At 38.4% G+C, this 24,833-nt stretch overlaps 1 protein-coding gene across 3 annotated transcripts in view; it reads right to left on the bottom strand.

Moving 5' to 3' along the window:
- The window catches only part of NRG3 (neuregulin 3), a 394,400-nt gene that overhangs the window by 96,552 nt on the left and 273,015 nt on the right, over nt 1-24,833 (bottom strand). For all 3 annotated transcript variants that reach the window (XM_054515517.1, XM_036385191.2, XM_036385192.2), the window contains exon 3: nt 10,928-11,001. In XM_054515517.1, the coding sequence (XP_054371492.1) occupies nt 10,928-11,001 (74 nt within the window). The remainder of the gene's footprint in view (nt 1-10,927; nt 11,002-24,833) is intronic.

Genomic DNA, 24,833 nt, shown 5'->3' with positions numbered 1-24,833 from the left:
CACTACAGCTGGCTGGGAAATAGCAGAAAAAGCTTAAAAAAAGCAAAAAAAAATCTAAAACCACCAAGCCCAAAAAAGACAGTGACTGACCCACTCCCTTTTCTGGTGCTGTGTTCTAGGCATTCACCTGCAAGAGAGCAAAATCAGGTCAAGGACTCGAACCTGTCTTTCACCTATCATGGACAAGTATTCTGTTCTCTGATAATTCTGGGCTTTTTTTTCTGTACCAGATAAGGTTCCTTCTGAACCTGAAAAAGCTTTCACAATAATAGCACTGTCGAGACACATAAAACCAGTCTGTATTGAAAATGCAACCTTTTTTTCAAGAAAAAAATCAGTTTTACTAAAAGCAAACAAAACAAGAATCCAAGTTAAATTTAGATGCTGCTTTTCACAAGCAGCCCACACAGTGGATATTTTCTCCTGATAAGCATTAGGTATTAACCTCTCCCTGTATCTTCAGAGATAATTGGAGCCAACTCCTTTGGAAACAAAACGAAATGTGGACATCTGTTCATTGTAAACATTTAGGATACTAAATTAAACTGTAAATTATATTTTTTTATTCCATTCTGGAACAAAAAAGTAAACATTTCAGATAAGGACCAAAGGGTAGCCTAGATGAGACAGACCAGACAGGCTGTGAAAAGCTGTTTGTGATTAAGGCATTCATCTGGAAGACTGGACACAGAGGAGTCAAATCTTGGTGTCAGAGAGGGAGCAGAGGCCATGTGCAGTGACAGTGTGGGAAGGAATCACAGAAAAGCACATGGCAAATACTGAGTGGAAGCAAAGACTGGCAGAGAGAGAAAACTCACTAATAGAAATATAATTCAGATGCTGAAGGAAAAAGCCCCTCACAAACGGGCAGGGACATAAAGTATATATGTTGGGATAGAAGGTAAACAATTAAAAAACCAAACAATCTGGTACCTTAGCAGCATATGTAATACACTCAAATCTTCTCCTCTTGCTAACTCAGCTGAGGTGTTAAAATGTTTGGGGAAGACAAGGTCAAAGAGCAGAATTACTTGCAGAAAGGCAATGGGCAATGACAGGCAGGGCTTTGGCTGTTACTTGTTCTGTGTTTCAGTACCGTTTCTTGGGATGACCGTCCAGAGCTGGATTGTCAAACCTGTTACTCAGGCTGTGTGCAGAAGTCACAAGAGAAAAGAGCTTTCTGTCTCCCAGGCCCCTTATTAACTTCTGACTGTTGATGGCAGCAAACAATTGTATTTTTCCTCTAGAGCAAACAGGTACTTGCAGTGAGAGCAAAGAGTCAGGGCCTCTGAGAGCAGGGTGCTCACTGAAATGGCTGGAAGTGAATCTGGTCCTCCAAGCATGGCCTCATCAAGAACTGCCTCTTCCAGGCTGCTCTTTGGTTTGCTTCTGGGACAACACTGATCTGGTTTGTATTAAAGAAATTCCTGCCATGAGCAAATTTATCACTGAAGAGTATGAATACATATGCTCATGGCTGACAATTCTGACTCCCTAATGGTTGATACAAAACCCACTAGAAAACAGCAGTCACACGTGGCATAAAAGTCATGTGAGGACAATGCCACCTTGAAGGATTCATTAACAAACCAGTCCCAGTGAGATCAAGATTCTATCATTTGATCTTTCTGATCCAGGAAATTATAATTACACAAATTGCTGGGCTTGCACAGTAAAGTTTTAACCAGAAGTGGCTGTTCCCTGTTGCTAAATATAAGTGTTTTATATTAGGCCTAAGAAATGAGCCTGAAAATGCCTTCAGGAGTCTCAGTACTGTTTTTATTCTTAGCAAAAGATTATAACTTTGATGTGGTAATCAAACTCATAGTAATACTGACCTATAATGTTTCCAGTAAGATTGCTATTCTTGTAGGCAGGTATGTACATACACACATTGCCCTCGCAGAATCTGGTCTTCACAGCAACACAGAGCACTCACTACTTTAACTTTGAATGATACTTATTCCTGGTTTTCCTTCATGAGCAGAGATTGTTCAAATTAGCTGAATCAACACTGATAGAAGCTCTAAGCAAAGTGAAAAGTCTAACAACAATAATTGCCTTATTGAGCATCCTTGTAGTGGAGTAAGGACTTAATGCAAAGAGTGAAGATCAGCTAAGAGCACAGAGGCTCTTCTGAGGTATTCATTTTGAAAGATGAACAGAACACTCAGCAGAAATGCTCTTGGAAGAAATTTTAGCTCTCACATATGAGCCTCTTAATGTTTTTACTCTCAAGGCAGTGAGTGTGCATTGGACTGATCCTCAGCTTTGTGCTGGTGCAGTGCAGAATTGATCTTCCTGCTGTTTACTACTTACAGTCATAAAACTGTACTCTGGACAGATCACAACATGAGGAACCCCACAGCACATGCCCCCACCTTACTGCATTTTTTACTAGGATCATTTAATGCAGAACAACTCACAGGAGATGGCAAAACATTTGATTCAGACTAAGATTTAACACAGACACATTCAAAGACAGCATTAACTGCCAATAAGAGAATCCCATCTCTTTTCTCCAATGTGTCCTTACTAGCTTCTGCAACAGGGAACAACATCTTAAAGAAACCTATACCATGCCATCTCAACCAGCCATGAAGAACTCAACATCAGAATTGTGATGTAAAGTGAAATAGTATTGCTAAAGTAAGATCCTCTTGGACAACTGAGCAGCTAATTTACAAAGACAAGAACTTGACAAAATGAATGTTTTCAGCTAAGTTACAGTCATGTTTTGTGCAATTTTCCTATATGTCATTTCATGATGGCCCATCTTTCCTTACATTTTTCTCCCTGAACATGAACTATGGTCACTACACTGCTGAATTTTTCTCCTAGGAGGTCCAAAAATATGATCTGACAAGTCAGTGATTGCACCTTATCCATCCACGCAAAATCAGGAAAGTCCTTCCAAAAGTCCACGGGAGATTGACACCAACAGTAACATGTTGTCAGTAAAGAGCACACAAGTCAGAAGAGTTAGTTACTGAGGGTAACAGGCGAAATAAGGGACTTCCAGGGTGTCACAGAACATAGACTTCAACTGTATTTGTACTTGCACGGCCACAGAATGGCCAACAGCAGATTTGGGAAATCACAATGTGTTTGCAAGAGGGACAGGAGGAGTGGCTGTTTCAGAGGCTCATCACCTCAGGAGGTGCCTGTTTTGGGAGAGCTGCACCGCCTCTCACGGCGGCCCCGGGACGCTCCCGGCTGGTGGCGGAGCGGGAGCGGCGATGCCCGGCCGCGGTCCTTGAGTAACACTGCACCCTCCGTGCACAGCCATCTGCTGGGCTCCTGGGAAACCAGCCCTAGCTGAGAGACTCCACCAGCAGAGGGTCAACAGCCCTAAAATACAACTGCAAAAATCACTACACAAAGATCTAGAAATTCCTTAACTAGACACGAGTCCCACATTTCACAGATGAATGGTAGTTTGGAAAGGCGGCCTTTAAACTCCCCTGCATGAGGTGGCTTTCATTTCCTTTTTGTTTATAGCAACCACGGCTTACAGAAAGACATGCTGGTGAAAACTTCTTGTTGGCTGGGATTTCTATTGCTAGAGATCCCACTTTCTTTCTTCCTTAGGATTTGTACTGACTCCATATAAAATGACTTGTTCAATTTCATTATTATCCTTCTACATACATGCAATTTTTGAAGAAGAAGGAGGAAACAAATGGTTTTTTGGTTTGTTTGGAGTTTTTTTGCCTGCTGTCAAAGATACTGCATTTGCCTGATTCCAGCTGCTTAGTAAGAATATCTACAAAGATGCAGCCTGCACAAGCTGAATTCCAGAAGACCATCTATGGTGTAAAAGCCACAGCAAAACCAGACATAATTGAATAATTCAAATTAAAAGTTTTGAAAATAAAACAATGTTGAGTAACCAGATGCCAATACATTCTTGTCCTCCAGGAGAAGAGATGAACAGAGAAGAATAAGGAACTAATGCTTCTTTAAAACTAATGTAAGAATTTCGGTCTAATTCAGATTGATTTTTTTCTATCTTTCCAAATAAAACTGTATGACTTTTTATTTTAATGTTATTTCAGGTAATTCCTAAATAAATATTTACATCGATTTAGCAAAGGCTGACATGTAATTTAAAACTGAAATATTAAATGGAAATAAATTGTAACCCCCTTACTAATATTTCTGGACAGAAAGTCAGAAGGTTGAGGGAGTCATTGTGCAAACCCACTGCTGGTTTGTTTTTTTTTTCCAAAAGGACTGGCAATTCAAAGAAAGTAGGGACAAACCATCTCTGTTATGCACACAAAAGTAATGAAAGCAATTCAGCCTAATATTTGGCAACAGCACTCACATGAACGCACTTTTTTTTTCTGTTTTGACTTGAGAAGAGCAACACAAAATTCAAAAACTCTCCCCCCCCATTAGAAAAATGAGGATTCCCAATATCCTTCTGATTTTGAAAATCTATTTGGCAGTACTGACAGAGAAAACAGGAAATGAAAAAAATTACTCAAAACCATCTATACTGCACGTTCCTGGACAAGTCACTGTTAGCTTATCCATAGAATCAAATATTATTAGGTGCTTCCTACGAATTTAAATTTTGCTTTTAGGATTTTAAGAAATAACATTATCAAAACTGCCACTGATTTTCTTTCCCCATGGCATTAGTGGCAAATCTGTGACTTCAATTAATCTCTCTTTGACTTTAATGTTTCAGGACATTCTGATAACGAACACATTCACGTTTCCAGTTATCACTGGTGAACACTTTTACTGAACCTTTGTTAATGTCACACTTCTAGTTTGGAACATTCCATTCCAGCTCTGCAGAATAAAGCCTAAGTTCTTATTTTAAGGAAAAGAAAACAAAACCAGCAACAAAACAAATCAAGATGTTTCATACTACTCACAGAATGTAAAATTTTACAGCTTCCACACAACTCAGATTTGAAAACACATCATCTTTTATTGACCATATCCCAAGGTCTTTACATGCCTGATGATCAAAGAGGAGGGAAAAAATGTCCCTCATTGCCTCAGGGATATCTTTTCTTATTTTACCTTGCTGATGTTTCATATTCCTCAGTCTGTCTCTCATTTGAGGCATTTTTTCTCACCTACAGTTAAACTTATTGAAACTTCTGGAGAGACTGTGTTGCCTTTCTTCTTTATTACTATTTCAATTAAAGCAATTCCTTCCTTTCAATCCATTAATGCATCAGGACTCATCTAGGTTGATTTGTGATGCATTTGAACTGGAGGAACTCTGTTACACACCTTTATGAAGAGACTGCAGTTGAGAGAAACATCCAATCCACTTGATGGAGACTAACAGATCTTCTACTGCTTTGTCTTTTTTGGGGGACTTCCCTTGACTGTAGTCACCTCATCTTTTGCTCTTAAAACCTAATTATACAAGCCAATAGAATACCACCTTTTGATTATTTAACTTTTGTAAAAGCTTAACATCCTAGAGCAAAGTTAATGTTTTTTTGTGAACACACTGGTGGCGTGGCATTCTGCCATTAGTTTGATAAAATGACAGCCACTATAAAAAGTTTGGTCTACAAGCTCTCTCTTCATATGCTTTTTCTGAAAAAAAAAAGTCTGGAACAGATGAAAAAATTAATGCAGAGGGACTTAAAACCTTTTGTTTTTTAGACTAAGTTAAGCCACAAAATTTAGACTTTGATCTAGATTTCAAAAGTTCTGTCTGGGATTAAGTAAGTCCCATGTTAAATCTGCTTAAGAAGGACTTTTCCTCCACAAAACTCAGATATATCCACCTCTGGGGAGTCTCCCACTCCTAATTGCCCCTATTTTCATGCAACCTTTGAAGTCCTTCCAACAGCAAAATCTTATTTTCTTCTATACCTTCTAGAAATCAAAATAGGAGAAAAAAGTAAATTCAGAAGGAACTCTGACTAATTCAGAAAGGTTAAGTAGATTTAACAAAAAAATTATTCAGGCCCTAGAAAATCAGTCATTCGGTGAGGAGCACAAGTTTCATTATATTTTCCAATAATTTAAATACATACATTTTAGAAATATTTCACAATGTTGATGCTCCTTATCCTCTATTTGATAAGAGTCCCTTTGCAAAAAACCTTTGTGGTGTCCAGTGCAGTAGCACAGACTTCAAAGCCATGTCTGCTCAAAGCAGGAGGCTGAACTTCCTGAGTTCTCCAGACTTCTCCTTCAACATAAATTATCCTATGATCTCACATACACAAAACTAGATAGGAGGAATAAAAAATAAAATGAAATGCCTAAGATTTTCTTGGGGAGCTTTTTTTTTTTTTTTTTTGAGAACATTAGTGGGGGTCTTGGGGTTTTTAATACATTTTTGGAAAGACATTTTTTCATTTGTAACCTAGCTATAGTTGTTTTTCTTATCAACAGTCCCGGTCTTCCAGAAGAGGGAGTTTGATCCTTTGCTACAGTAATCTAAGAACGAGCAACTGCAGGTTCCAGGTATGACACTTGCAGGTTTCTCTTTGATGAGATTCAAAGAGAAACGTGTGCCATGTTGTCACAGGTTAAAGTGCTCTAAGACCACAGGCTATGGCTCACTCAGTAGGAAGAAGACTTTTGACATTTGAAAAAGCCAGTTTAACAAAGTTCAAACATAACAACATGGAAACCAAGAGAAAAAAAAAATCAAAGTTGAAGTGAAGCATTTTAACAAAGCACAAAAAATTGACACATTTTGCTGTAAGTTTTGTCTTGAAGCTGAAAATTCTTGAAATCCTCAGAGCAGGGATGCCAAACAAACCCTGTTTCTGGTGGCTGGTTCACACAGATTATGAGTGAAGTATGATCAGGTTACTGAAGAAATTATGTGATGGGGCTGACTGCAACAGCAGGAGCATGGTCTGGTAATCTATAAGCTTTCCAGCCCACTTTTATTCTTCTAGGAAATAATGCGTTAATTCTGCAGAAGGATTGGATAACATCCCCAATATTTGACAGGGGATCCCTCTTTACTCAAGCTTCTGAGTCAAATGGGAATGTTAATATGATGAAGAAAAAAATAATACTGAACACTGTAAAATTGAAATACACAGTTTACATAGAAAAGTAGTTTCCAATGCTAAGAACAAAATACTTGTAGGTAAAAAGGAACAATTTGGTAAAATGAGGTTAGGGGATAAACTCATTTTCAATGTCTCATTCCCCACTTTGGACTATGCCTACAGAACAGTCAAAGCTCTAAAGGCTTTACTTTGCCTCAGTAAAAAAGCAGATTAAAAGAAATATCTGCAGCCTACATACAAATTACCTTTCAGGAGTCATTGGGCTACACAGGTCTGCTCCAGAACACAATAAAGCATAATACAGGAGAACATTTCAACAATTTATGTCATAAGTTCCCAACCCTACAGATACACATAGGACTACAGAAAAATTTCTTGTGCATAAAGTTATATTAAGGTTGTACTTAAAATGCTGAAAATAGAAGTGTTCTACCATTGGTGTTAGCTGTATTTACAGAGGATGTAGCCCAGACAAAGAAAGCTGAAGTAATATTCTAAATATAGTTTCCTTTCAGCATGTGACTACTGTTTCTGTTCTTTTTATCCCATTATTATTTCCTCCATATAATGGAGAAGATGACTGAGAGAGTTCAGGGACTTCCTGCACACTGTTAGCATGGCTGACAGATTTTCTCCTCTTGACAGAGCCTGTGAGCCTGGGTGGCTTTGCCATGCAGTCTTTTGCCCTATTGCTGACATTATTGTTTTGTTAGGCTCCCATGTTTTAGGCAAGTTTCTCTCATATTTCAAGATTACCAAACTTCTCAAGCTACTCGTGTATGGACTGTTTTGGATTCTTTTTCAACAACTTTCTCTTATAGCCAGAAAACCTTGCCAAGAGTAGAGATATTAAGGGAAGTGGAAGCTGTTACACCTGTGATGCATAAAGGCCCAGTCACAGAGACTCTGCCTGGAGTGTTTTGACAGTGGTACCTGTGTGTGTTTTAATTTTTTTTTCTTAGGACTTTATTCCTATCTTTGAGCTGAAGGAAGGTAGCAGGTGGCAGATCTGACTGCAAGAAACCACGGATGCCAATTCAGGAACTTTGAAACACCATCTAGTAGTTTCAAGAAGTGTTTCCTGAAAACAGAATCATCTTAAATACCTTCATCAGTTACTTGAATTAAACTACATATATGTGATCTAGGCATGCATTAATCCATATTAAGCAATACATAATTTGTATTAATATCTGTGATGCAAAGCCAAGACCTGCCTAGCATACATCTAGAATGAAGTAAGAAGCTGGTATTAAAAGTATTGCAGGGCCATAACACACTATTTTCCACTATGAAAATAATACGCAGATAATAGCTACACTGAACAAGCTTGATTTGTTTTAGCAGGCCATTTAAAAAACAATGACAAAAAAAAAAATCAAGATGCTTTGGCCCATGTACATAAGTAACAACTTTATAACAAAATTGTTGCTATTTATCAAGTGACTGGCACAGATTCACTTCCCAGTCATGACAAGGGTATATTCTGAAAATACAACCTGTGGTATCACAGGCAAGGTAAGACAAAAACATTGCTTCAGTACTTCATGCATGCAAACTTCAAATAAGCTAAATGTTAGCAGATGTGTCACCAACAGCACATTCACACCAGAACACCCTAAGCAATCCCATGAAACTCAAATGTGCTGGACTTGTTCACAAAGCTTGACTGACACCAGCCAGTGCTGGCTCCATGCAGCCTAGCCAAAAGAGTCCTCATCGCATTTTCCAGATTTCAGAAATTTAGTGTTGCATTTAAAAAATCGCTTCTTTCTGAAGCCACCTCCAAATTCACCCTTCAGCCATTCTCTTTCTAATCCAAACACATTCAACCACAAACCTAAGTTTTGGCAGTGCAAACCCAGAGCCTTTGAAGATGATAATACTGTGCTTGACTACTGTGTCAAATACTTTTTACACTCCTCAGGTTATGCAAATAACAAACACTTCTGCTACTGAGTGTTACTTATCAGCATGATATTACTTTTTTTTCCTCTCACCAGAAGGAAGATAACTGATTTAACTCCTGAACAAAGTGTTGTTACTGTCCAGCTGCAGCAGGAAGTTCAATTATCTTCCTTCCAGGCTTGACATCCTTAGAACAAGTGCATGTGCACACACACACACACACACTGAGGTATATCACATTATGCCAGCACACAGAAATGGACCTGAACTGGTCCTGTCTTTTCCTCTTTTGAAAACAGACAAGGCTCAAATACAAGATAAATTTTAAAACTGACTAGAAACATACCTAACTCATGTTAACCTTCTTCATTCATACTAAAAGAGAGGCTCTTTTTGGGCCACAGGTGTGCCCAGTGGACCCATGACAATGTCAAGCCAAAGCCCCTCCTCTGTACATACTCTAAATAATACAATTTTGAAAGAAAATCTCAACAAAATAAAAAGAAAAAAGTAGTTTTTGTTTTCAGAAGGTATAAAAAGGCTGTTTCAGCAGCACTTAGCCTCACTATCATGTGGCTGAAAAATGCTCTGGAAACAATCCAGCCAGAACCCAACTTGAGTATGCATCTCCTAAAAAAGAGAAGCAAGTCTGTGCAACCAACATGAAGAAAGAAAAAAATACTGTCTGCACTAGATAAAGACTGTGGGAATTTTGGTCTTGTTAGATGCAGCCCAATCCGGGAGCCTTTTTGGGGCTTTGTGTTGGATCTGCATGGATTTAACCTCTACTGTTGAGAGAGTAAAGCCAGAGTCCCCTGTGAAAACCAGGTCAGACAGGTACCACCCTGCCAGGCTGTTCATCATCTGTCCTTTCCCAGATTCACAGGATACAAACTACCTTTTTCTTTGACATATACACAGCTTCTGTACTGACACATGCACATACAACTTGGCTGAGGTACAATCTGCCTATTCACTACAAGCTCTGCACTTTACCATTAAAGGTCAAGCTAAGGAGAAAATAAACCAAACACAAAGCAAACCAAAATGGGAGCTATACAACACAGAGAACTACAAAGCAACAGGTGCCTTTGGAAACAGGTTTTCACATGGAAAAACAGAAGAAAATAAATTAAAAAGCACAAAGACTAGAAAAACAAGCATTGCTCTTCAAAAAAAAAACAAACCAAAAAAAACCAAAACCAAAACAACTAAAATCTAATCTAAAGAGTACCCAAAACCAGAAGACTTAATATGCTACAGTTTCCAGGTATATGAACAAAACCAAGAGATTGGATATGACCCTTTGTTGTACGTCACTTCATTTAAAAATGTAAGATAAACATAATTAAATGGATTGATCTTCCAAAAATTCATCTGGGATAATATTTTTGGCATAGTTTTTTTAGTCAAGAGAATTTAGAAAGAGAAACAGTGGAGTAAGAGAAGATATATGCAGATGTTATTCTGACATGTAGAAAGTTACTTTGTCTCCACAGTACTATCTGAAAGTACATCTTTATTATTTATTATTTATGCAAATAGACAGCAAATGACTTGTCAAAGTGAAAAATAATTAACTTCCATGTAAACTGATATAATCTATTTTCAAGGAGATTATAATCTCTTCAGTGCCACACAATGTGCATTTATTTCCTTTTGAAGGAACCACTTTGCACTCTATACCAGGTTTCCTTTTGGATTATGTAATTTTATTTGTTGTTGACTCAAAAGTAGAGAAACACAAATCTTTTGGCTCTAAGCAGGGACAGTATTATTCCAAACCATAAGGAACCATGTGCCCTGCTGGAGCAGCACGTTTCACAAGAACAGAGACTGGATGACGTGGTTTTACCCTACCAGCAAGAGCATCCCTGTTTGAGACACACATCTGCAGTGGCCCCCAGCAGGGACTGTCTGACTACAGGCAAAGGGTCATCTCACATGGCAAGAGCAGCCTCCAGCATGGATTGGAAATAGAAGAAAAACATTTGACGTACTTGGATCTGACAAGATTGAGTCGGTTTTCGGCAAAAATTGGTCACAGCGGACTCCTTGGTAGCCCTCTTTGCACCTGAGGAAAAGGGGATAAATGACAAACATACGCATGCGGCAGTGAAAGGTTAATCTCAAGGCACCAAACCAACCCTGCCAACACTGCAGCTCCACAATATGCAAGTTATTTGCACTCCAGTGGGAGCATGGTTATTACTGGAACACAATGGAAGCAGGTAAAATAATGCGTATTTCAAAAAATTTCCCCTCAAACCTTTTGATTATTTTAGAAACTATGAAAACAAACATTGTTCTAGCATAACCATTCTTTTAAATATCAATTCAGTGGAACAACCAAAGAAAAAAATCTGTATGAAGTACGCATATCTGCAAGTAAAATAAACTCTTCAGGTAACATAGCACTTTATAAAGCTTCCATGCTGCACAAACCATGAGACAGACAACTTATGCTCTGGCTGTCTGAAAAAGCAGGGAACAGTTAGATAGCCATTAATTTTAATACCAGTTTATACTGTGGTTAGATAGACATCATCAGGCATTGTTTGCAAGCAGGAAGTTTAAGATGCCTGTGAGATTAGATTTTAAAGCACACAAACCAGAATACCCTCCTGCCTCAACAAACAAGAATTGGCTTTGACTGAGATTGTAATATTATTATTTATCTTGAAGCCTTACTTTGAAGAAATTCCATTTGCTGCTTTTGAACTGTTCTCACAAGTCTCATTTCAACTAAGTGTATCAGAATCAGATCTTTAATTATTTATTCGTCAAGCAGTTTTTCAGAGGAAAGTGATGGACACTTTAATTATAAATGATAGCACCAGGGATTCCTTATCTCCCAAAGCTCTTGCACATCACATAAGCAATATGCTCAAATCAGCATCACCACCTTTCATTAGGGTTGACAACTTCAGCTTGAATGATGGGATAATGTCAGGAGAAGAAGTTATCTGCTCCTTCACAATGTTTGTACTCAGGCCTCCTCTAAATGCTGCCTTTTAATACGCTTTTGGTTTTATAAATTAATGGTTCAATGAGAAGTGCATCTCACCAGCATTGACTCAGGGATTAGGAAGAACATTTGTGAGAAAATATGTAAAATATGTTCCCATCAGACCCAAAGATGTAGTAAAAATCTGCAGTAAGAAAAAAGATTCAAACCCCCATACATATAATATTTCAAAACCTCCCTTTTGGCCTTTCTCCCTGATGGATATGAGGTACTGCTTATCTATAAAATAACTGACTTGAAAAAACTGTTCAGGTTTTGTTTCATTCAGATCCCATGTCAGCAGCCATAAGCTATTGGTCAAGGAAAAAATGCTCAATTAATTATAACTGTCCACTAGTCAGAAAAAAGTGAAGTCCACATGTACTCAGGTACTGACCCATGCATCTTCTGCCTCTGATTATGAAACATCAGAAGCTGCCTCACATCAAAAAGAAACCCTTCTTCACAGTCTTGAGAGGAGCTGGCAGATCCCACACCAAAGCTTAAGTACAACCTGCACTGGTGGGGATTCTTGCTTTCTTTGAGCATTTTCTATTCACTTTTTGACACACATTTGCACCTGCCCTGGTTATAAATACCATATTACAGACTTAAGACCCTCTATCTTAAAGTGTTGCTAATAAAGGCATGTGAGGAGAGAGTCACAGAGTGCTATCTCCTGGAAGAGCTGTGCCAAGAGCTCATCAGTGCACGTGGACATTTTCACTTACCTGTACCTCTGACAAACACGCCACAAGGGGAACATGTTTCTTTCAAAATTTAGTACAGAGGTGGATGATACTCCAAAGGACAATCTTTTAATGTAACACCATAACCTCACACTCAGATAATACCTATTATGGTGAGACTGCACCTTGAATCCTGTGTCCAGTTCTCTGTCCCTCAACACAAGAGGGACATTCAGGTGCTGGAGCGAGTCCAGACAAGGCTAATGGAGCGGGTGAAGGGAGTGGAGCACAACGGAGACTGCTGTGGGAACTGGGCAGGTTTAGCCAGAGAAAAGGAGGCTCAGGAGGACCTTATGCTCTTCTACAGGTCCCTGAAAAGAGGGTGCAGTGAGGTGGGGGTTGGTCTCTTCTCCCAGGTAAGAAGTGACAGGATCAGAGGTAATAACCTCAAACTGCACCAGGGAAGGGTTAGATTGGGCATTAGGAAAAAATTCTTTACTGAAACTGTGGTCAGGCATTGGGACAGGCTGTCATAGGAAGCGGTGGGGTAAGCATCCCTGGAGGTACTTAAAGCTGTGTAGATGTGGTGCCGAGGTTTAGACATGGGTTAACGTTTGGTCTTACAGATCCTAAAGGGCTTTTTCAGCCTCAATTATTCTACAACTTGATGGCCAAACATAGCTTGGTTTTTTAAACTGCATTAAGTTTTTCAGCAAAGATAAAAATCAAGTCTTCAGCTTCCCTTAACAAATTCTTTTTTAAATATCTGAAAGCAAAAAATTTGCAATAATTGCTCTGCCATTATGACACCCCAGTTCAAACTTGTGCATGTTAAGGCCTTAAGCCTTGCAGAATATACATTTGACAGTTATAATGCTACAATATGATAAAAGTTGATCATGTTGTGGCATCCCATAATCTTAGCAAAAGCATCTACCATGTGTCCTAAATAGGCAGATGTGATATGCACACATGCTGCTCATCGGTATCACACCTCTAGGTAAGAAAGCACAACAACCCACTGCAGAAAACCCTATGAAAGCAGCACTGTGGTGACACATACAGAAGTTCAGCAAAGTCCAAATGAGGTCACTCAATATTGCCATATGCAGTGTGAATGATCAAATACATATTTATGGATGCAATAAAAAAGCCATGAGTTACCAGAGAAACCTTGAGAAATGCTTAGGTGCAGCTCATGGTTTCAGAAATGATCACTCAATTCTGAGACAAACTAATGTTTATTAGAGATACCATTAAAAAAAAAGGAAAAAATAGAAAATAAAAATAGCATGGATAAGATATTGCCTGTAGCAAAGCAAAAGATCTGATGTGAATGTGGGACCCTTGCAGCAAAGGCTGGAGAGGACAGGCTAAGATCCATTCCAGCACCAGGAACAGCTCCAAGCACGGCACTGCATCAGCAGGCCTGGGCTTAAGTGCACACCACGCAAAGGGGTCTAAAAATGGTGTTAATTGCAGCCTCTTTGCAAAGTAAATAGGGAAAAAAAGGAATTCTCCTTTTGCATTCAGATTTTCACCCAAATGAGTGTGTCTGTCTAGGCTCTAGACCAAAAATATGAACAGGATTGTGCTGTATGAATGGAATTAGCTAAATCCTTCTGATTACATGGTATGAAAAGACAAGCACAGGTAAAGCCACTCTGCACTGCTGAAATGCTTGCAAACAGCATATCCCTAACGGATAAGTGCTAAATTCAGCTAGGATTATTTCATCGTGTCTTCTTGACATCTTTTTTTGGCAATGTACTTTCCCAGATGATTTTTTTGAGGTCACCAGTAACAAACTGCATTGTGCATTGCACTTTGTGAAGTCAGCCACAATGACCTCTGTGTGAAAACATACAGGCACAAACACATCTCTCATTCCTCGTGAGAAGGCTTTTTCCTTTTTACTTAAGCACATTTGCACCTAAAAAGTAAGTACAGTATGAGAGACTTTATTCATTCTTTCATTGTTTTTGCTAATGTTAAACGGTACTAATACATGTTTGTTCTAGTCAAAGAGATCACAGACACTTTCTGTGGACATTTTCCAGAACTGTTTCTTGTGCAACCTTATGGAGCCAAGGGACATTTCAAATATATGACTGTCACTCATAAGACTAACACAGCACTCTAATTTTTAATGTTGGATACATTTGAAAAAATAAAGTGAATGTGTGTGAGGGTGGAGCAAATTGCACAATAAACAAAGATTAAGAATAAAATAGATTTAAGGCAGCAGAAAGGGAAGAAAGAGAACCTACATAGAAGTCTTAGGGTAGGACATAAAACTTCAGGCCAAGAAGCCAATAATATCAGGATTTACATTTTCCCCAAACACTTCCATATAGAGCTCCACATCCCTATTAAGCCTAAATAGTTACTTGTCAAGGGACAGGAAGGTGGAGAATGCAGAAGAGAGAGTGGCAGCAGCAAACTGCAGAGGCTACAAAAGAAGGCAATACTAAATCCCCATCCCTTTCCTCCTTCTCTGTGATATCCATCCATCTGAAATGGAAACAATTCTCCCTCTACCCCAAGTTTGGTGATCACATTGCCTCTGACCATGTGAAGAAATATGCAGAAAATAGTTTTTCTGCACAAAGAATTTGGCAAAAAAAAAAAAAAAATGCGAGTTTATTTCAAATGAAAATGTTGAAAATGATATGTGCATCTCAGGGACAGACTGCACCAGAAGAGAAAGATGTAGGACTACACACCAGGAAAAAGAAGCATGTCCTAGGCCAAAGGTGATTTGTAATATTAAAAAAAAAAGTCATAATAGCACAGTGCCCAAAAGATTAACTTATATGAACCTATAATCTGATTCTAGTCTCATAAACAGAAGTAATCCAATTTCAAAGATGGAATTAATAGTACCTCTGAAAAATGAAATTTAATTTTTGCAGTGAATCCAAATCAACATACATTTCCATCCCCTTGTAAAACTGCAAATTGACAGTCTCAAAGATGATATTAATTAGAATAATCCATCTCAGTGGATCAGTTGCAAATTATTTTCTCCTGTCACCATTATATCCCCTGCACTAAGATTCAGATGCCAATAAGAGAACATACTGCAGCTCTTATTTATCCTCTAAGAGAGAAGGACTGCTATGCTCTCTCAGTAGATGGCATAAAGAGTAGAGGTCACAGCTACAAAGCCCTGAGACATTGCCCAGATTTAGATAATAAAACTTCCAGCTAATTTGTTGACTCCAGTGTTTCAGGATCCTTTAGCCTTGGAGAAACTAAATGGGGACGCCTTAGTAAATCCTCTGTAGGAACCACTGAACTAAATGAGGCTTTTAACATTTGAAAAGGAGTTATGTGGATTTGACTCAAATGCCTCATCCATAATTATGCTGGAACTACCGAATGATCATTCCTTTCCTGATACAGATGGTTTGCCTTCTTTGTCTTTCCTAACAGGTAGGTCATAACAAGAAATAAAATTAACCAGATATGTTAGTAAAGCCATTCAAGCCATCCAGCCATCCATGACAGAACCTGAACTAATGATAATTTCCTTTCCCTCAACAACAGACACATTTTCTTTAATTTGAAGGTGTTTCCTTAAAAGAAAAAAAAAAGAAAAAAGAAAGTTTCATATTCTTAATCAGTGCACATAGCCTAAGCAGAATTGTTACATAATGGTTCCAGACTACTGAATTCACTTACAACTCTGGTTAGGTTTTGTATCCAAAGATATATAAATATATTATTGACAGTTATTTACTATCAAATTCATTTGTGGCATATCCACACCTGGATAACAGTTCACAGTAATACATGGTATTTGTGTTTTTCAAGGGATAAGAATTACCTTTGCCATCTGCCTTAATCTCCTTAACAACAAACCACATCTGTAAACCACAAAAAAACCTTAGAAACGGTCTGTGAGTATCACCTAATAAACCAAATGTTTAACCAACTAACTGAGCAATCATTTCTATGCCGTTCTGAGTTTAACCAACCAGAAAAACTGAAAAACTTTGATTAGGTTTCTCCACAAGACACCTCTGTGATCAATGATTTACCATGGATGATAAATGAACATAGTCTTTCATTATGCATGGCAGTCATCAGCCACGAGAATGATTTTGAATAAATGGAAAGTGATCTCACACCATATTCAAAGCCTCACACAGCACAGATGAAAGCCACCTTCAATACTTGAAAAAACAAATGAAAACAAGACCCTTGCTTTATATTAGGCCTGCCTAAGATTGCCATCTTTATAAATAAAAACCCTTCAAAACTCTTCTTTGAAAACATCTACCAGGAACTGGACCTAGTTAGAAAAAAATATCTAAGAAATCAATAAAAGGAGTGAAAGATGTAAGATTTATATTTGGTATTGTGGGGTTTGGTGCCCTTCAAGAGCCATTTGTTAAAGATGGCAATTATAACAACAAATGAGGTAATTGTAAGGAGAGGTGCAAACTCACTCCTAAGTGGCTTAACAGGTTTGATGGATGTGTCTCTTCCCACTTTCCTCCCCACAAATATTACAAGCCCAACATTAAAATCTTTGGCTTCCAGCTACTTAATAAAAGCAACAGAGCCCTGGACTTTTTTCAAAAACTGTCAAATACATTTTTCACTTTATTACATCGAATATTTCCCAATTCAATAGCACGACCAAAAAATGCCCAGAGAAATTGAATTTTTTGTTTCCAGCCAGGCTAGAAGTACAAAGGATCCTTTGCTTTTCATGGGGCATGCAAGACTACCAACCTGGCCCTGCATAATAAAGATCATTTTTCAAATGGCAGCAAAACTTTCTATTTAATTTTTTTGACAAAATTTAAAATGCACCCAGGAATTCAGCTTGTCTAGTAATAATATCTACATTGAATACTGCTTGTCACAGACTCCTCTCCTAAGAAGCTCAAGGTCACATCAAGCCAGTGCTTACCTACAGAGACAGAGTGCCTCTGCCAGGAACTCAAAACCCCTCAGCAATTCAGTGAGCCATTTGCTTTGTACCTGTTTTTATACCTGGTTTGGAAAAAAATAATTGGAGCCACTCAGAGGTGTCAGTAAAGTATCCTTAACTCCTACCCAATGGTCTACACAAACCACGGCCCCTGACTTCAAGGCAGGAGATAAACATGCCTCTGCTACTGTATTTTCTATGGTCTCCACACATCACATTTCAGAGATAAGAAAAATTTGACATACACTGTAACTGCCTACCAAAGTTCAAATAGAGGAACATTTTGCAGAATAACCCTTCCTTAGCATATTAAATATCATTTAGAGCCCAGAGGAGGACTAGTTTTAAAATTCAAACAGGCCACTCTCTGGAGATCTTTAAAATTGCTGACTAAAAAAATAAATCTTTAAAGTTGCCCTATTAAAACCAGAAAGTTTTAGTCTTGTGCAGAATATTCTTTTTTTTCTGAAGAGAAAACTCTATGTATTGCAAGGACATTATGGCAAAAGTATCACTACATAGATTTAGCCTTCTGAATGAGTTTCTTGTATGACTTAAAAGAACCCACACCACAAAAAAATTCTAAAGAGTCAAGTGTTTTGGTCCATGAATTATTAATGCAACTTAATAAAGCTTCACCAGCCAAAATATTTGTAATTTAGTAGGGTTTGGATGAGCATGCTTTAGACTACAGGGTGTGTATTAGCTGCAGGAAATACCCCTTGACTACAGATAGTACCTAACCCATCAGTGACATTATTATTTACTTGTGCAAAGAGGAAACTTTTTTCCCAATGGAAAACTAGAAATGTGGCCATTTTCTATATAAGATGTAATTATGCACAGAAAAGAACAGTGTTCACAAAAGGACCTACTACATTTGAATGAACAATTTTCATCTCTTCTCAACACTTTTTGTAAAAGTAGGCAGTTGCATGAGAAGCCACCCATGCTCTGCCACCACCTGCCAAGCCCAACAAAAAGGAAAACTTTGAGGATTGGAGTATTATGAAATAACAGTAACTACAATGGGTAGCACAGATCTGACATGCTTGCTGCCAGAACATACTGGTCATACATACAAGACTCTTTCTTGATTCCATTTTCAAAATAATGGCAGCAGAAAGCAACAATCAGCAAAGTCATTGTTCCCATTTAAGATCATTTTGTGGATTAGAATTAGTCTCTGACAAGACGTCCCTAGGAAATTTGATGAATACATTTGCTTCTCTTGAATTCCTAATCATAAATCAACTGAACTGAACTCAGCTATGTGTTCCTGATAATTCTCTTCTGAATTCAGGTGAAAGAAACGCAGCAGAGTTCACACTGCCTGTAGACAGTGCTACAAAATCCTCCCCATCACATACACACAAAAGGAGCAGAACAGGTCATTCTGGTTGTATTCATTCTTATTTCAAAGGAACTAATTTCTAAAGACTAAAACCTTTAGAAGGAAAAAACCTGAGGTTGCCTGCTCATCAGCTCAGCTCCAGGAGCCACCCCACTCTCCTCCTGTGTGACCTTCAGCCTGTTACTGAACAGCATCATCCCTGCCAGTGCTGCTGGAATAGCAGTGTCACAAGATCAGCACAGCCTTCCCTGTGGCTGGAATTTTTTGAGGTAAAGTTATCAAGAGATACGCAATAATGATGGCAGTGTAAACACTAAAGCCATTTGGGTAATAAAATAAATATACCTTTGTCATTTTGTGCAGAAAGGAGAAATCCTGTATTGTCAAGCTCACTTATTATGTTTTTGTTCTGAGAAAAAATACTGAGAATTTTTATAAAGTGAAGCTGCGTTAATGAAACATGCATTAAACATTGATTACAAGAAAAATTAGGATATTCTAATTTTCATTTTCAGATTGAGATTCTAAAATATTAACATACCAAGTAACAAACAAAGCAAATCTTGGCATTTCCATCCACTGCCATGCAGGATATAAGCTCCTTTCTAGAAACAGGACATAAAGGCTCCTTGTGTTTTGGAGCACAGAACAGAAACGTGCTGGCTTTGGCTGGATTAGAGCTCATATTCTTCATAGTAGCTGCTCCAGAGCTACATTTGGATTTGTGCTGGAAGCAGGGCTGACAATACAAGGATGTTTTCCTTATTGCTGAACTGTGTTTGCACAGCATAACGAGGCCTTTTCTGCTTCTGGCACTGAGGAGGCTGGGGGTGCACAAGGAGCTGCGAGAGGACACAGCCAAGATGCTGACCTCAAACGACCACACCACACGGTGCCATGCTCAGCAATATAAAAAAGCTGGGAAAAAAGGAAGGAAGAGGGTGACACTTGGAGGGATGATGTCTGTTTTCCTTGCCGTCTCCTGCTGGGAGTGGCTGAACACCTGCCTGAGGATGGGAAGTGGGGAATTCATTCCTTGTTTTACTTTGCTCACATGCAGGGCTTTTGTTTTCCCTATTAAACTGGATTTTCTTCCACCCACAGGTTTTCTCCCTCCTTCCCTTTCAACTCCCATCCTGTCACTGGGGGGGAGAAGGAGCAGGTGCAAGAGTCTGGGGTTAAAGCACCACAAACAAGTAGGGAGGAAAGCCTTGTGTCAGTGACCTCTGAGGCTGGCTACCAGCCAAACCACAGACCAGGATGGGTCCAGTATCCAGACATGCTGAGCTTCACCATTTAGCTTCAAGAGTTTTACTGTTTTTCCTCCTTTTTTTAGGGCCTCAATGCCAGTAGTGCCACAGAGATTCAGAGGAAAGACTCTGCAAGTTGGTGTGCAGCAAATCTGCAGAGAAACAGGGGCTGCTGGAAGAAACCTGATCTCTGCTACTCCCCTGTAATTTCCCACCTGGGCACACAAGGAAAAAAAGCATCAGCAAACCCGAAGAACTTTCAGGGCTGCCTCTGGAACAGAGCATCCCAACAGCAGAGCTGTAAACAGCACAGGTGGGGCTCCTGAAGGTACAATTGCCAGCTGAGTGCCCCAAAAGCACTTTGAAACCATCAGCTCTGCATTTGACCCAGTCTTCAAGCTGTCAAAGAGACAGCACTGGTGTCTTTATGACTTACAGGTTAGTTATCTTTCACTGTCAGAAAATTCACTGACTACACACTTCAGTCTCATGCCTCTACCTCTCTTGATACCTTGTTCAATTCTCTAAATATCTCAGAAGCTCAAGGTTTTGTTGTTTCAGTATAATGCTATAATAGCTCATTCAGACACTGTTTATATCATGGCACAGAAGCAAACAGCTCAACAGAGATTACTGCTCACAAATTTACTGTGATTTTGGTAAAATTTGGCAGCCCAAGGTGTGTTCCATAATGCAGTAGTTATTTTATTAGGGTTAACTGAGTTAGCTAATCTAAGGTTACCTTGGACATTTCTTCATTCCCTTTGTTACAGACTATTCTAAATAAAATATTGCCACCCTTGATATTTTCACTCCATTGCTATTTACTGGCATTTCTCTCCTCATAACTGCACAGCTAAATAACTGCATTTATATAGAAATTGATTGTTCAAAAGTCAGACCAGCCCTGCAGTGAAACAGTTTATCTCACTTTTGTGCATGGAATTGATATATGAAAATATTTATACTATGACTGGAGTAATTACTCTATAAACTCATTATATGTTTACCTATGCCTCTAATGAGGTTTTCTCCCCTCAGCTGTAGTTCCTTTAAATGTCAGTACATAGATCAGAAAATAAAGAATGACCAGTCTTGCTTTTTCCAATAATACCAAATAACCTTTTCCTTCTTGGTTGTCTTTACTGTCTTTCACATTTATTAGAAATAAGACATTCATTAATTTTATTTATTCTTACCAACTCAGTGTGTTTCTAAACACAAGAGAACAGTTCTGAAAAATATCCTCATCATCTTTTGCTTACTGCTGAAATACGTTGGCTCTTCCTTTTAGATGTTTTTGCCCCTTTACTCCCCTCCACTACTTAAATTATCTACATTGTAAATTTAATTTGGATTTTATCCTGCTAAGTTGGTTTATAGTATATTTTTCATACAAAACAACACTCCCATTTTGAAAAATGGAAAAAGCATAAAACCTGGTTTAGAGCTATGCTACTCCATTTTACAGAGAAAAAGTAAGATTCAGTAACAAAATGATGCCTTATTACATCCACTTGAAGAGCTGAAACCTATAGTTCTCCAGCCCAAATATGTTCCTCCCAAGTGCATAGTGGGGAAGAAAACTTCTCAAAATATCTGGCTAATATTTTAATGAAACAGTTAAGATAACCAGCATAAAGTGAGGGAATCCATATACTTGTAGTTTAAAATACTCCTCATTTACTTCATACAAGTCTGAGTTCAAGATTCATAAAGAAAAAAACATCAACTGCACTTCAACTTGGTATTGCTTTCAATTTATTTTGTGCTAAACAATCTGTAAGCATTCACATGGGACTTACAGTGAAATGGTTTAATTTGATTTGATATAAAATTTTTAAAATGGAACCTATGCAATAGAGATTAATACACTCATGCTACCAACTTGAAGTTAGCATAATGACTAAACATCTCAAGTCTTATAAATAACATTAAGGAAGAAACACACTGCTGGTCCTTTTCATTTATACACTTAATGAACTTTTTAAAGATTGCACTATTGATTTAGATCTATGGGTTTTAAATCCATGTTCATATTAACTTGTTTCTATTATTCCTCTGGAGTCCAAAAAACCCCACAAAGTGAATGAAAACATGTATCTCTGATGCAAAAGTCCAGTTAAACCTGGGTTAGAAATCAGCATTTTAACATCTCAGGTTTACATGATCTAATGTAAAGCATAAAATTAATTACTTAGGTTTGTTCTTGGCCATTTTGGCATGCCTGGCTTCATCATTTAATTCAGCCTAATTACAAACTAAATGTTAAAAAACAAAACAAAACAAAAAAAGGAAAACAAAACAAAAACAAAACCCAGAAACTTAAACTTGCTGTCTGAATTAGCAAATAGACATTTTCCCACTGATTTTAGAATATATTTCTTGCCGTACAAACCATATGGCTACCTACACAAAAATAATAGAAATAGCACATCTGCATTAATTTTAGCAGACAGGTAAAAATATTTTTTAATTCCAAACAATGCTTTTCAAGAGTTTCATCTTTTGATGGTAATCATAAACCCATGAAAATTGTTCATCTTCATCATCTACAAAAATATCTTCTTGGCTTCATAAAAAATGGTTTTCCCAGATATTAAATATAAAATTATGCCTTATTTAAACAAACTCAATCTGCAAAGATTTACAATTTAATATAAAGGCTTCTGTCTCTAGAGCCGTATCATAGAAAATTAAATCCATCAATCCTGAATTTTTTTTTTCCTTTGAAACTTCAAAATCTACTCGTGTCAGGAAAAAAACATTTCAAGTAATTAGAAGAGTTTTGCATATCTATCACTGCTAATAACCTGAGTCCCAGAGTGCTGTGGAAGGGACTCAGTGGAGTCACTAAGTAACAAGGGTGTGTCAGGGAAGAGCTGCTTTCTTCAGCTCCCTTTTGGTCGGCCCCAGGCCCTTCACTCTCCACAGAACACAGAACCCTCTTTCTCAGTGTTACCCAGTGAAAAGACAGTCAAACCACACTGAAGTACAGAAGACTCCATTTAAACACCTCTGGTTTACTCTGAGGGTTGCAAAATATTGTAACAGGTTGCCCAGGTTCCATCTTTTGAAATATTCAAAACTCAGGTGCAAAGTCCTGAACAGCCTGAAGTAACTGATCAGCTTGAGAGGGGGCTGGACCAGATGATCTGCAGAGGTGTCTTCCTACCTTAACAATTCTCTGATCCATGAAAAGATCATTTCTCTGACAATTACAATAGTTCCCACTGCAAAAACAAACAAACATAGACCCAACCCCCCATGAACCCCTTCTCACCCAACCTAGAACAAAATGAAATCAATTCTAGAGAAGCAAGCTTTAGTGAAGCAAGCTTTAGCGAAGCCCAGTATATTTCCTCAAGTATAATTGTTAACAATCATTCAGCATCATGAGCCACAGATAAGAAGAAAAAAAGAGTTCCAAATCTGAAACTAACATCCTCTGCTTCGTAAGTAAAGAGCTCACATGAATCATGGAAATCAATCACAGAGGTTACTTTACTTACTAAAGCAGTCTAGGATCTGTCTCTCTCTCTCTCTATATATATATCTTGTTTTCTTCCCTCCATGCCCCAGAGCTTGAGGAGGTCTGGTTTCATCACCATTGCTTTCAAAGTAAGTCACCTCACTTAGAGCCATAATATAACAAATAAATGACATAAATGAAATGCCACGTATGAGGTGATTATATTAGTTCCATTTTTCCCCTTTTTATAAAAACATTTGAAGACTTTTGACCTTTTTATCCTATTTTGATTGATAGAGTACATTGCACCCTGAGGAGATAAAAAATAGGAAGCATGAGCTAAAGCAGAGACAGAGGCAAAGCAAAAGACTGCATAGAGCTTGGAGAAACCAATTTACAGCTAAGCAGATGGTTGGAAAAAAACAAGCCATTTTTCTTGAGTCTGGGTGATGTGATCTGTACTAATTCACTACTGGAAAGCAACTACCAAACCCATCAGCACAATAAAAGCATTTGTAAAACATTGCACCTATTTTTTTCAACCACCTCAATCAGAGGCTTACTGAATTCTTCCTCAAGACACTTATATTTCAACAATCACCCACAGCCTTTCTGCATCTTCCTGCTATCTCTGTGTATGGAGCTGGGGATTTCAGAAAAAGGAGGGCCTTTGATGATTCATAAAAGGGAAGCAGCACTAGTTAGATTACAAAGAAAGTGCAGCAAAACCACTTCTGAAGTTCACTGTGTATAACTGAGCTTATCCAAGCCTTAGGCCTTCCTTAGGAAGAAGGAATGTGTACACAGAACAAAGGTTTCTCAGAGCAAGTGGAAATTAAAATAAGAATTAGTCTCTAGACTCCTTTTTTAATGTAGAGCCTTAAGTTTCCTCACCTCCACCTTAGTATCCAGTCAGCATCCAACCATTATTTCAGTGAAACAGGGGAGTCAAATTCACTGCAAAGCCTTCCTGCTGTCCCTGTATTCCCAGGAGGAAAGGAAGGATGCTCTGCTGTTTCCATTCCCAGGAGAGGGTCTGTGGATACCTGTGGAAAGGGTGTCCTGACACCTGGGCTTGGCTGGGCTCACACACCCCCAGCTCACCCCCCAGAGCAGGACTAGAAGGAGCTGGGACAAGCTGCTCTTTTCTGTGAAACTGAAGCTTGCCTAACAATCAAATGCTCAC

The sequence above is a fragment of the Molothrus ater genome, chromosome 8, assembly GCF_012460135.2.
Source record: "Molothrus ater isolate BHLD 08-10-18 breed brown headed cowbird chromosome 8, BPBGC_Mater_1.1, whole genome shotgun sequence".
In the NCBI taxonomy this organism is placed as follows: Eukaryota; Metazoa; Chordata; class Aves; order Passeriformes; family Icteridae; genus Molothrus; species Molothrus ater.
Note: the sequence above shows the minus strand (reverse complement) of the source record. Positions and strands in the feature narration are given on the sequence as shown.